The sequence below is a fragment of the Idiotropiscis lumnitzeri genome, chromosome 2 (genome assembly GCF_059441095.1).
Source record: "Idiotropiscis lumnitzeri isolate Australia: NSW breed Sydney's pygmy pipehorse chromosome 2, RoL_Ilum_1.0, whole genome shotgun sequence".
Classification (NCBI taxonomy): Eukaryota; Metazoa; Chordata; class Actinopteri; order Syngnathiformes; family Syngnathidae; genus Idiotropiscis; species Idiotropiscis lumnitzeri.
The window spans coordinates 23,894,174-23,908,864 of NC_142392.1; the positions used below are offsets into that span (position 1 = coordinate 23,894,174).

The window sequence follows — 14,691 nt, forward strand, 5'->3', positions numbered from 1 at the left end:
CAAGATATAAAAACCAGAAAATGTAAAATGTTAAATAATCAGTTCAAATTTTATACTGGGAAAAAACATGGAGTTTACCCCCCACTATTGGTTATTCTTTGGCATTTATTTTCTGCACTGATTTCATTTGGCAAAAACAAATGTTCAGCAAACCGACAAGTAAAAGGCAACATTTAAAAATAAAACGGCAATAACCTTGAACGATTTCCCCAAACAACTTAATGTTGTGATGCATATTTTTAACGATAGAAAGTCGTTCTTTACAAAGCAAATGAAAGTAAGACGTGTACAAACCTGCTTTGTGTAGCACAACACGAGGCTGGTTGCAAACTTCGTCCAGCAGTGGAAGATGTTGCTCGTTCTCTTCTTTTATTCCACAAAGTTCCACTTTGTACTTGGGTGTCATTCCTGCACACATTTTCAAACGCCAATCTCAACAAATCCGCACTTGATCTCTGCTTGGCGATAACTCGTGAGCTTCTCTTTGTTCGACGAGACGAATGAAAGATGGCGTCTTTTTTTCCCAAGTAGTGCTGAATGGATCTCCTGCGTGAAGACTGCAGTTTGTTCAGCACTCAAGCGGAAGAATAGGACACACCCCGCTGTGATATGATTGGCTGCTGACTTTGTGGAGCACTGTCACCAACTCACCGACAGATGTCGCCATTTGCGATGCAAATAATTGTTGTCTCCTTCCAAACAAAGGAAAAACGTAAGATTTAAACCGTATGCACATTAACAAACATTTTAGCTCCCAAATATGAACTTGAATTGAATTGAATTTTACTTTTGTTGCTGGTTTTGTTAAAACATCTGCCATGTTGTCGGTTGGACAGTCTTCCAAATGTATTTCCCTATTATTAACAGTTGACGTGACAAAGTGATACTTTATGTCAACATGTTTGTGTCAAGTTGTGGAGTAGGTTGAAGAGGACCCAAAAGCAGGGAAGCAAGGAGAGGGAAACTTAAAGGGTATTTAATAAACAAAACAAAAGGCAAACAAGGAACTTGGAAAAACTAAAATATTGTAACGTTGTATAATAAATCAGGCCGATTTGTCCATCAGCGAACACTTTTATTTTTAAGCCAGAAACGGCTGCTGTTGGCCGCAACCACGCCGATCAGAAAACTAAAACAACAACGACAACAACATAACATTCACTCCCGTCGCTTCCCCGCTGCCTTCACAGCATCCCCAGAATAGAGGAAAACACAGAACGCTTGAACTATTTACAAAGTCGCTCCACTGCCCTCCCCTTTATCAAGAACCTCGTCCCGAGGGCGTCATTCAACAAAGTCACTGAGGTGACCCGGTGGTCTCCTCTGTCGCTGAGGCCGCCCCGAGGCCTGTCCGCTCGGAACAGCCAGTGTAGCATCAGGCGATGAGTCCTCAACAGTAGCTGCCTGTGGGGGTGAGAGTGGAGGCACAATCCGCCGTCTTGGAGGGTTGGGATTCGAAACCCACTGTGAGTGTGTCCGCGACCCAGACTGCTGCTGTGGAACGGCATCACCTCTATATGGGGCCAGTCTGTCTCTGTGGAGGGCTACCCGTCTGCCACCAGGTGGCAGCTGCACCCTGTACACCACCTCTCCTATTCTCTCCAGCACTCCACACGGCCCCACCCAGTGCCTGTCCAATTTAGGACACCTGCCCATTTTCCTTTTTGGGCTGTACACCGAAACCAGGTCTCCAGCCTGAAAGTCCATCCCTCTGGCCTTCATGTCATAATTCCTTTTCTGCATTACACCTGCCTTCTGTAGATGGTCGCGAGCAAAGACATGTGCTGACTCCAACCTGTCTTGGAGTCTCCTGGCATATTCCGGTCCTGGTGGCCCGGCTGGTGTATCAAGGGGTCTGCCAAAAGCCATTTCCACCGGTGTCCGTAGCTCACGCCCAAACATGAGCAGGGAAGGTGTACATGAAATGGAATCCTGTACACATCTGCAACAGTCTCTGCTTCTTGGTCGGGGATGGCATATGCTTCTGGCCATTTCGTAAAATAGTCCATAGCAGCTAAGACATAATGGTTGCCTGTGTCAGTGCGTGGAAATGGGCCCATTATGTCCACCGCAATCCTCTCCATTGGCGCGCCCACTGCTAGCTGTTGGAGGTGGGCACGAGACCGGCCTGGTGGACCCTTGTGCGCTGTGCAGAGGTCACAACGGCGACAAAAGTCCTCAACATCTCGCCTTAGTTGACCCCAATAGAAACTTTGCCGGAGTCTGCGAAGTGTTTTTGACACACCAAAGTGTCCTGCCTCTGCAGGCCCATGAGAAGCTTTCAACACAGCCTCTCTCAGAGCCCTGGGGACGACCACCTGCCATCTATCCTCACCAGTAGCAGGCTCCTTCCAAGCTCTCTGGTGCACCCCATCCTTGACCTGAAGAGTCCCAATCTTTGAATACAGTCCTTTAGTGGCAGGCGAGTGTCCAGCGACCTTCTCCCACTTAGGGTTTTGACCCGACTCGACCCACTGCAATACAGGTCGGAGGTCAACATCCGGTTGCTGCTGCTTCCTCCATTCAGGTGCCCCCACAACCTTGACCTCCCTACATATGGGGTTGACATGATCATGCGCGGGACTTTGCTCATCACCACAAAGTTCCTTCTCTCGGGTTTCTCTGTTCTCGCAGAAGCGGCAGCCAGCAAGAGCACAAGGGCGTCGAGACACAGCGTCAGCGTTGGCATGGTGATTTCCTGCCCTGTGCTCAACTTGGAAGACATATGGGGCCAGTTCTTCAAGCCAGCGTGCAATCTGTCCTTCAGGCTCCTTAAAAGACAATAGCCACTGGAGTGCCGCATGGTCAGTGCGAACAGTGAAGGGTAAACAGGACAGATAATATCGAAAATGGCTAATGGCTCTCACAATTGCCAGCAGTTCCCTTCGTGTGACACAATAACGCCGTTCAGCCTTATTCAAGGTTTTGCTGAAGTATGCCACTACTCTCTCCCCGTCTGCCCCCACTTGACTCAAAACCGTCCCTATTCCGACATTGCTGGCATCAGTGTCCAGGACAAACGGCAGGTTGGCGTCTGGGGGGACGAGAATGGGTGCCTCCGTCAGCACCTTCTTTAGCGAGCTGAAGGCTCGTCTGCACTCGGGAGTCCAGTCAAAATCAGTGTCCTTCCGCTGCAGGTGGAAAAGCGGTGCAGCTAGACATGAGAAACCCCGCACGAATCGCCTGTAATAGGATGCCAGCCCAAGGACGCTCTTCAGTTCACGCGGGTTGCTGGGAGTAGGCCAGTCCCTCACGACTCGCACGTTCTTCTCCAAAGTGCTAATGCCTTCCCTTCCAACTTTGTGTCCCAGGAACTCAAACTCTCTTCTCATGAAGCAGCACTTGTCAGTACAGAAAGCAGTCTTTGGCCTGATTTCCGAGCTGAGGGGCACCTGCCAATATCCACTGCGCAGGTCTAATGAGGAGAACCAGGACGATCCAGACACCAGATCCAGAGTCTCATCAATGCGGGGCAGTGGATAGGAGTCTTTCTTGGTCACGCTGTTTCAGGGTCTATAGTCCACACAGAACCTATTCTTCACTGTCTTTTTTTTTTTGACCTTGACAACCCCTGAGGCCCAAGGGTTGTCAGATGGCTCAATGATACCAGCTTTCAGCATCTCGTCAATTGCGCTGTCCGCATCTGCCTGATGTGCTAGGGGAAGGCGGCGGGGGCGTGCTTTGATAGGTCGTGCGCTCGACGTCGGAAGGAATGACTTTTCAGGCTGTGTAGGGCGCACCATTTCAACTGTGGGGCCTCCTGGAAAAGCCAACGTGTTCCTCCCCAGGTCAAGCACGCACTGGGCTGTTCGTAGAAAGTCCAGTCCTATGATGCAGGGGTCGCGTACCGCGGCAACCCACACCCGAAAGTTCATGCATAGTCCCCCCACTTGGATAGTCACCACCCCCCTTCCAAGCATAGGGGTGAGCTTTGTTCTTTTTATAGTTCAACTTCTAGTTTAGTTTTTCACCTTTTCACACGGCGTAATGAAGGCCAGTTGAGCAAGTGGAACAAGTGATTTTTATTGATGATTGTGGAAGGCAACGATTTCATAAGCACAGTTTCTTCTCACACCTTTTCCATTAAATACGATTAAAAACACAACTGAAAAGCATAATGTTAACAAATGTTGTTCCAGGCAAAGGCAATTAATTTTATTTACATGTTTGATGTAAACACCAAAACAAATCATCACTCAGACACATTGCTTCTTCTGGCACGGATCACATTGGCTTAATGTCAATAAAAAAGCTTAGCAAAATTAAATTTATCATATTTTATTCAAAATCAAAATTTACATCTTACCACAAAGAGTCAGTTCCTTGAGTTTTTTGTTGTCTTTTTTTTAAGCTTCAAGGATCGCTGCAATTCTCACCAGCACAATTGTGTCTCTCAGCACCCTTTTTAGAAAAGAATTTTTTAGCACAAACGCTGCAACTGAATGGCTTGTCTCCATTGTGTGTTCTTGTGTGGCTTCGTAAATGCGACTTTTGAGAGAAACTCTTGGCACAAACTGAGCAGGAAAAAGGTTTTTCACCACTGTGTCTTCTTGTGTGGATTGTTAAATGCGACTTTCGAGAGAAACTCTTGCCACAAATTGAGCAGGAAAAAGGTTTTTCACCACTGTGTGTTCTTGTGTGCCTTGTTAAATGTGCCTTTTTAGAGAATCCTTTGCCACAAACTGAGCAGGAAAAGGGTTTTTCTCCACTGTGTGTTGTTGTGTGGATTGTTAAATGTGCCTTTTGAGAGAATCCTTTGCCACAAACTGAGCAGGAAAAGGGTTTTTCTCCACTGTGTGTTCTTGTGTGGATTGTTAAAAGCGACTTTCGAGAGAAACTCTTGCCACAAACTGAGCAGGAAAAGGGTTTTTCTCCACTGTGTGCACTTGTGTGGATTGTTAAAGGCGACTTTCGAGAGAAACTCTTGCCACAAACTGAGCAGGAAAAGGGTTTTTCTCCACTGTGTGTTGTTGTGTGGATTGTTAAATGTGCCTTTTGAGAGAATCCTTTGCCACAAACTGAGCAGGAAAAGGGTTTTTCTCCACTGTGTGTTCTTGTGTGGATTGTTAAAAGCGACTTTTGAGAGAAACTCTTGCCACAAACTGAGCAGGAAAAGGGTTTTTCTCCACTGTGTGTTCTTGTGTGGATTGTTAAATGAGACTTTTGAGAGAATCCTTTGCCACAAACTGAGCAGGAAAAAGGTTTTTCTCCACTGTGTGTTCTTGTGTGACTTGTTAACGTTGCGTTTTGAGAGAAGATTTTGCCACAAACTGAGCAAGAAAAAGGGTTTTCTCCACTGTGTGTTCTTGCGTGCCTTTTTAAACTTGACTTTCGAGAGAAACTCTTGCCACAAATTGAGCAGGAAAAGGGTTTTTCTCCACTGTGTGTTCTTGTGTGCGGTTTTAAAGACAACTTTGAAGTTAATGAGTCAGTGTGACATGCCCTTTCACCTTTGGCTTGCCCATCATCATCATCATCATTATCAGGAGAGCATGATAATGTGTCCTCATTTTGTGCTTGTGATGGCCCCCAGTGGTCTTCGTCACCTTCTGTTGTCACGTGATGACTTGAGTTGCTGCTTGTAGGCTCCGCCCCTCTGTTGTCCTCACGCTCACCCTTGTTTTCATCTTCAGTCTTTATAGGGACACCGTTCAGTGGTGACTTGTTGATCTCCTCCTCCTCCTTTTTGATGTGAGTCAAGTCTGGCTCCTCTTTCACAGAACGGAGATCATTTTGTCTGACGTCTGCAGGACACAAAAAGACAAACACACATTTGGTTTGGTCAAGTCAAGTCAAGTTATATTGTTTCTACCGTGCTACCTTGACTTGTGCCTGCCGCACACGGAGCAATGCGTGCGACCCCAACTTGGACCGGACCATGGGGGCATTTCACAAAATTACGTCCTACGATGTAAACCTCCTTTTAGCAGCACAACAGTGATAAACGAGCATTTAAAAAGGAAGCACATTGCGGCTGATGCCCGATTTAATTCCTGACATAGTCACAGACGTTTATGGAAGCGAGCTGAAGTTAGCACACACAGGCTATTGTGTGCGTCTGATGGAACACCTGTTGTGGGACCCTAACTTATTAATGGGGGCCACTGGGGGCCATCGCAACATTATGTCATTGATAGAATAGAAATCCTTCAAGTGAAATATGTTTACAAGTATTTCATTTTGCATTTCGAGATAGAACTAAATGTTCCTGGGCTTGTTGGTAGAAAAGGGGGTTGTGACGTGTTCCCTTTTTAAGACCATTGTAAGCCAGTACAAAGTTCATAAATAAGACCAATACGTACTTGATTTTTAAAAAAAAAACTTAACCCTTTGTGTTTTATCCACTAAAATTTATCAACCGCCATTGATATTTTTGCCGTAGTGTGCAGAGTATTTAGAGTCAGTTTGAATCATTCCAGAAGGAATTGCTTGAACAAGATATGTCAGAGAAGTTATTGTAAAAAAACGAGACAAGCCTGCACAAATGAATCACCCAGCCAAGATTGAGGAGGAGCAGTCCGGCAAAGAGAAAAGCGTTCCCGCTCCTGTGCGGCGTTTTATTGAAGCACAGCAAAGCAATTTGTATATGCAAACTCATAAAGAATGGAAAAACATGAACACTTCGACTTCATCACACCCGTCCACACGCTTCCTGTTGTTCGAACGGTTTCAGCTTACAAGACATGTTTGGGTCACACTTTTGTTAAATGCGAGCTAAACGGTTTCCTGTCAAACACGGTTCAAGACGTGCATGTTTTTGTGGCTTCCTGCTCAACTGCCAGCATAGACACAACTCTTTTACCACTGAACTAACGTTTTCCTGTTTAAGAGGTCCATGTTTTTGTGACCTTCTATAAACCCGTAAGCATAGTTTTGAAACATGATGACATGACAAACTTAATTTCTTTCGCGATAATATAAAAACTTTTGCAGATATAGCAAAAACAAATTGGAGAAGCTGTGGAGCAGAGCACAACATCAGTCAGACCCCGGGTCCACAACCCCTCTGGCAGAGACGCAAACAGAGCTTTCGCTTCAGAGTGACCCATTCACTGTCTACCATACTGTCAAGAAATTCGGAAAATGTTCCGTAACAGAAGAATTCGGAATGGGTGCTGAAACACCACAACCTGCTAGTGACGGAGTTTCTACATCTGAAATTAACTCTGCCAAAAGTCTTCACCAATGGGCCGAAATCTTTAGTATGATGATGCGCACCGATAGTTAATGTGATTTGTGGCTCAGCAAACAGAGACAATTCAAACAGTTTCCTCTGCTCTGGGCAAGGCACACATGCGAGGCAGCACCGGTAGACATCACAAATACATAATCCTAATGCAAGATGCAGTTCTGACTCTCGAAATTGGGTGAATGCATTCTGATAAACCAAATCATCATAACTCAGTGTTCAATGCAAAGGACCAATTGGTGGTTTGAATGGGTGGAGGCGGCTACACCACGCAGACCAGAGCAGGAACAAGACGGACCAGCTGCGGGAGGATGGAGACCCTGGTCTCAGAGCTGCCCAGTCTACTGGAACGGAGGACAACATATGCTTCCCCGCCGGGTGTGCACAGTCAAATTCAGTCCCACTCGAATTCCAGTGTTTGTTTCACAGGTGCGGGTTCGGTCCACGGCAGTGACTCGGCCAATCTCAAGAGTCCCACACGCGTGACGGTGTTGTTGCTCACTGGGATATGGAGAAGAAGCTTGCAAAGCGTGGAATATCTTGTTCCACCATCAAAAACTGTTGTCCATCAATCGTCACCGGAATGCCAAGACCTGCCGGTCCTTGAATGCTGAGGCTCCGCGGGCACCCCTATCGTGGAATGTGGTCCCAATCGGGCTGAGGCGTCAACTGTGCGTTTGGAAGCCATAGAAGCGTTGTCGGAGGAGGGGGTAGCGATGGCGCCCCCGTGCTAGGGAGCTCTTTGTGACTGGCGTGGCGCTGGACCACAGGATGGTACATTTCAGGAAGTGGCTCGGTTTGGACCGCTCATCACCCAGTGACCCCACAGCAAGAGCACGTCCCACTCACAACCCATGTCTATAACCACCCACCACCCCTACTTCTGTTACGTGACCTTGTTGACCGGCCGGTGCGGACAACAAGCCTGCTGTGGCAGGGGAAACGGAAAGAGCAGACGCAATGGGAGCTGCATGCGTCGGCTGCTGCATTAACTGCTTCCCCCTGTTTTATTTTATTTATTTTTCCCATGTTCTTTTTTCTTTTTCGGGTGAATTAGCACTCTTGTCCCTCTGAACCCGCGAGTGTAACAATTCGTTTTCTACATCCAATACAATATTTTCTTTCATCGATGCAAAAACGGGGATTCGACTCATACTGATTAGCAGTTTCTCATTGACGGACTGTTCCGCATGATGTCAGAAACAGGGAGGCGCACGTCCTCGAGGACGGCCACCAGCACAGCTGTGTGGTGGTGACACTATTGGACGGGTCACTGGCGGAAGCTTCAATCCATTCGCCTCTCGCCCCGTCTCCCATAAGAGCTCACAAACTTAATATTTTACATATATTTTACAAATGCCAATGCCAATTGGTTTTGTCTTCTGTTTATGATTCATATTCAATCCCCATGAACACGTCAACTATAATTTAGCTCTTCTTTTTTAACTAACTAATACAGTGATTCTCAAATAGTGGGGCGTGGTGCGATGCTAAGGGGGGCGCGTGAGTTGATGACAGAGCTCCACATAGCCAGCAGCCAATCATATCACAGCGGGGTGTGTTCTATTCTTCCGCTTTAGTGCAGAACAGACTGCAGTTTTCACGTAGGAAATCCATTCAGCGCTGCTCTAAAAAAACTATGCCATCTTTCTTTCATCTCGTCGAACAAAGAGAAGCACACGAGTTATCGCCAAGTAGAGATCAAGTGCGGATTTGTTGAGATTGGCGTTTGAAAATGTGTGCAGGAACGACACCCAAGTACAAAGAGGAACTTTGTGGAATAAAAGAAGAGTACGAGCAACATCTTCAACTGCTGGACGAAGTTTGCAAGCAGCCTTGTATTGTGCTACACCAGTGATGCTGAGGGGGGCACGTGGGACCCTGGGGAACATGATTTGCATGGTTTTGGGACCGAAAAAGGTGATCTCAGACAACGCGAGTTTGAGCTCGTCAAAGCTGTTTGTGCCCCGAGTTCACGCAGTATTGATTAACAAAAAAAAAGCGGCGCCCCGTCGCTCGTTGACCCGGAAGTGATTTCTTTCGCCGCTCCTTAAATGCCCCGCGCCAAGCTGTCTTGCGCCGCAGCAGAGCGAGCAAGGAGGCGCTAAGCGCGCTAATCGCTAAAATTAATTGCATCGATGGACGCTCAACTTTGAAAAGAAGTCTGACTCAAACCGCGTTCGGGCGGAGAGCCAGCAGCTACGAACAGAAATGTTGTATTGCAACCATTACGTATCCAAACAAAATAAGACGATGGCTACGTTAGCACTTTAGCAGACGCTCTCAGGCTGGAACACGGAAATGGCTGACGTCATCACAACGAAGCGGTTTGACGTCAAACAGATTGTAAACATAAAAAAAAATGTATAGTCAACAAATTAAAACTGTTGCTTTATGTTATTTATACAGAATTTTTGTTTGAAATCCCCCTGGCTTTTTGTCTTTTCTATATTACGTATGTATTAATAACTGTCTGGTTTGTTCATGTTAATAAAGTTAAAAAAAACTAAACAAAAACGTATAGTAAATATTTATCATCCCATCAATATTCGCACCACAGAGTGCTGAGTTTCGAGATCCTCACAATAGTCGTTCTCAAAATGATAGATTTTTTTAATCAATTTGTCTTTGTTAAGGGATATTTTATTGACAATCTAACATTTATAATACAAAGAACATGTACATTAGTACGAAATGTAAAAACAATTGTGGTGGGGGGGCGCAAATCTATTTTCTTCTTGGTATGGGGGGGCGTGACAGGAAATAATCGAGAACCACTGAACTAATACAGTGAACCCCCGGTTATCGCGGTTAATGGGGACAGAGACCACCCGCGAAAACTGAAAATCCGCAAAGTAGCGTCGCACCTTAAAAAAACAAAACAAAACAAAAAAAACACCGTGTAAATATATACTTCGCACCTATATATATATATATATATATATATATATATATATATATATATATATATATATATATATATATATAGGTGCAAAGTAGCGGCACACCTTCAAAAATGCTTAAAAAAAATCATATATATATATATATATATATATATACTGGTAGAGAGAGAGTGAAATTCATGTTATAACAAAAAAACTAATTATGATTAAAACTTATTATTTTTTTATTCCCCAGCCATTATTTTTGTATTTATTCAATTACTTCTTTTTGTATTTATTTAATTACTTCGACTTTTACCTGCTGGTACGCCGTCCGGTGTGCCCTGTGAAGGTTATGATCCTCCAGCAGAACTGGAGGATTGAACAGGACTCTCCAAACGCAGACCCGGGAAAAAAGGTGGTGATACAAAGATATTTATAATCACAATATAGTCAGTGTAATCAGCGCGTCTCGCAGCAGCTGACGACATGGCGCGAGACGATCGCTGGAGGAACGCCCACACAGCTGAAAAAACAAAAACACACGCGGCATGACAGGCACGGATCATGACAGTGAAATGAAAGGTGGCATTCTTCATTTATTTATTTATTCATTCATAACTGACAGCCTCGCGCTCCGCCGGTACCCGGGCGGAAGGTGCTCCTATTCGGCTTAACTACCACGCACGCCGGCCGGTCTCCTTCGGAGCTCACGCACGGCCCCGAACGAAGCAAAATGTCGCCGCGCGAGTGCCCGGGCGGAAGTTGTTTCTCTTCGGCTTAACTGCCACGCACGCCGGCCGCAGCTCGGGTACGGTCCGAAACGTCGCCCCCGATCGTGTCCGTCGCCACCAATCGTGTCCGGGGGAACCTGCTCTTCTTCGTCCACTCTCTTCTTCGTCCACTCTCCTCTTCGGCGCACGCCGGCCGTCTAACCGCTTCAATGCCCCCTTGTGCCGCTCGGCGAAACTACAATGCCCCCGAATATTTTTTAGACCCGCAAAGCACTGAACCCGCGAAAGGTGAACCGCGAAGTAGCGGGGGTTCACTGTATAACCCCGTTTTCCTCAACCAATGAGTCAGTATTCTTTGAAGTGGATTATGCGCAGACTAAAAATATCTAATTTAATTTATATCAATTTACTGTACAGTGAACCCTCGCTACTTCGCGCTTCAGTGCTTCGCGGGTCTAAAAAATATTCGGGGGCATTGTAGTTTCGCCGAGCGGCACGAGGGGGCGCTGGAGCGGTTAGACGGCTGGCGTGCGTCGAAGAAGAGCGTGGGCGATGAGGAGAGTGGACGAAGAAGAGCACGTTCCCCCGGACACGATTGGTGTCGACGTTTCGCGCGGTTCGGACCGTATCAGAGCTCCGGCCGGCGTGCGGCAGTTAAGCCGGAGAGGAGCACCTTCCGCCCGGGCACTCGCGCGGTGCCAAGCGGCCCCCAAGTTTAACCGAATGGAAGCTCCGGAGGAGGAGGGCATGCTCGCGTCACAGTAAGCCGAAGAGGAGCACCTTCCACCCGGGCACGAGCGCGGCGACATTTCGCTTCGCTCGGGACCGTGCGAGAGCTCCGGAGGAGACCGGCTGGCGTGCGTGGCAGTTAAGCCGAAGAGGAACAACTTCCGCCCGGGCATGAGCGGAGCGCGAGGCTGTCAGTTATGAATGAATAAATGAATAAATAAATAAATGAAGAATGCCACCTTTCATTTCACAGGGCACACCGGACGGCGTACCAGCAGGTAAAAGTCGAAGTAATTAAATAAATACAAAAATAATGGCTGAGGAATATAAAATAAGTTTTAATAATAATTTGTTTTGTTTTTTTGTTATAACATGAATTTCACTCTCTCTCTACCCGTATATATATATATATATATATATATATATATATATATATATATATTTATTTATTTTTTTTAAGCATTTTTGAAGGTGCGCCGCTACTTCGCACTTTTTTTTAAGCATTTTTGAAAGTGCGCCGCTACTTCGCGGATTTTCAGTTTTCGCGGGTGGTCTCGGTCCCCATTAACCGCGATAACCGAGGGTTCACTGTATATCAAAAGTCCCCTCATAACATGATAATTCATCATATTCCTGTCATTTCCATCTCAAAATGTTGTTCCATTAATTTGAATTACCGTAGTCCATCCGTCCCCAAATTGAAGTATGGAACATTAGATGTTTTTTTTTTTTTCGTTTTGCATGACCTTTAACCTTGCATGTTCTGTTTCAACAAAATTGTATCTCTTATCAGTTTCCCTGTTTCATGAGTTGCTGCCGAGCCAAAAAGGAGGAGTTCAGAGAGGAATTTCACCCTCAGGGGCAATCCCAAACTTTGTTTCCAGGACATTGTAACACACTGGGCTGGTTTGTTGTTCTCCTTATTGCAATTTTACTGCATTCAGTCTTCCTCGAGACTGAATACGTTCTAGTGTTTGCCAAATAGTTAATCCTAGTTTCTCACTTTAGCTTTTCACAGTCAAGATATGAACTTTTTCAACTGCACAATCACTTCATTGAGGTCTAATTATCAATTGTTTACCATAGTCAGACTTTTGCCGTCAAAGAGACCTGTTCCTGAACCATATGTTCACGTTTTCATCACTCAGGGCTTTTCCGTGTTGACAAATCAGATTCCACGGAACATGCATTCATTCTTTTATGATCTTAGATTTCTCTATTTAAATGGTGACAAAATTATAATTATTTTTAACAGAATTTAATAAAAACGTCCACAAGCATAGAATGGATGTTTGGTTGGTGTTAGATGAACGGATATTAGGAGACTTAATTTTTTAGACAAACATCGATTATGAATGAACATGTCCTTTCAATGTATTTAACTTTGCCACGTCTTACCTTCACCCTCACTGTTCATAACAAAAAATATTTTCTTGTCAAATAAATATGCTTATATAAACTCAAGAAACTCCAAGTTGTGTTTTGAATTAAGTCACAAAATTATACATGCATGGTTTGACACATGTTGTTCATGGTGTAGTGTTGGGGCCGCAACTAATGATTGCCTGTTTGTCCTTTACAAAAATAGTTTATAATTTAATTGTTACCAATTATTTGATTAATCAGTTGTTGGAATTCATTCATAGTCATGTTGACCCTTGGCCTTGGAAACATATTTTGAGTGATCAGTGGATGATTGCCCAACAGGTGTCACATACTTAATATTTAAAGTAGACCCAGCATGACACAAAATGGTGTGCTTGATCTACTTACTAAATGTAAGGTAACTTTTTGCATCACATTTTTATGTAGATAGTGCAAGGATTGTTTTGTAAAGGCTACTTCATTTCTTGTGTGGAAGAAATTAGATTTGCAAGTAAAATCCACTTAACTTTGCAAGTCAGGTTAGTTTTATTTTCGCAAGTAAAGTCTACTTAACTTTGCAAGCAAGTTAACTTGAATAGTTAGGTTGCATTTACTGAAGTAATGTAGTTAACAAACTTGCAGAATTAAGTTGACTTCACTTGCAAAATTGAAACTAACTTGACATGTAAAATTAAGTAGACTTTACAAAACCGATTTCTTATGCACAAGAAATTAAGTAGATGAAAAAAGCACTGTCCTTGCTTTATAAACATAAATGTGTGATGCAAAAGGTTACCTTACATTTTCTAAGTAGATCAGCCCCAAAATTTTTATCAGTGTGGATATAAAAATACACTACATCTGTCAGCATAGTTTTGAAACATGATGACATGACAAACTTAATTTCTTTAGCAACATATAAATACCGGAATATGTAAAATGTTAAACAATCAGTTCGAATTTTAAAATGGGGAAAAAAAACACGGAGTTTACCCCCCCACTATTGGTTATTCTTTGGCATCCATTTTCTGCACTGATTTCGTTTGGCATAAACAAATGTTCAGCAGACCTGCAAGTAAAAGGCAATAATTAAAAATAAAACGGCAATAACCTTGAACGCATTCCCCCAAACAACTTAATGTTGTGATGCATATTTTTAACGATAGAAAGTCGTTCTTACAAAGCAAATGAGAGTAAGACGTGTACAAACCTGCTTTGTGTGGCACAACACGAAGCTGGTTGCAAACTTCGTCCAGCAGTTGAAGATGTTGCTCGTTCTCTTCTTTTATTTCACAAAGTTCCTCTTTGTACTTGGGTGTCGTTCTAGCACACATTTTCAAACGCCAATCTCAACAAATCCGCACTTGGTCTTTGCTTGGCGATAACGCGTGAGCTTCTCTTTGTTCGACGAGACGAATGAAAGATGGCGTCGTTTTTTTCCTTCGAGAAAATGGCAGTCTGTTCGTCACGAAAGCGGAAGAACAGGACACACCCCGCTGTGATATGATTGGCTGCTGGCTGTGTGGAGCACTGTCACCAACTCACCGACAGATGTCGCCATTTGCGATGCAAATCATTGTTATCTTCTTCTAAACATAGAGAAAAACCTAAGATGCACATGAACAAACATTTTAGTTCCCAAATATGAACTTGAGAGATGTATTGAATTTTACTTTTGTTGCTGGTTTTGTTTTCACATCTGACACCATGTTGTTGGTTGGACAGTATTCCAAATGTATTTCTCTATTATTAACAGTTGACATGATAAAATGAAACTTTTTGTCAACATATT

The 14,691-nt window shown here is 44.4% G+C and overlaps 1 protein-coding gene across 1 annotated transcript; it reads right to left on the minus strand.

Annotated features, from left to right (window-relative positions):
• Nucleotides 1–3,951: 3,951 nt before the first annotated feature.
• On the minus strand, nt 3,952–14,291 carry LOC148342036 (uncharacterized). The gene is made up of 2 exons (XM_088286707.1): nt 14,110–14,291; nt 3,952–5,744 (listed from the first exon to the last, which is right to left on the minus strand). The coding sequence occupies exons 1-2, from the start codon at nt 14,231–14,233 to the stop codon at nt 4,354–4,356; spliced, it is 1,515 nt and encodes a 504-aa protein (XP_088142833.1). The 5' UTR covers nt 14,234–14,291; the 3' UTR covers nt 3,952–4,353.
• Between the last annotated feature and the right edge of the window lie 400 nt (nt 14,292–14,691).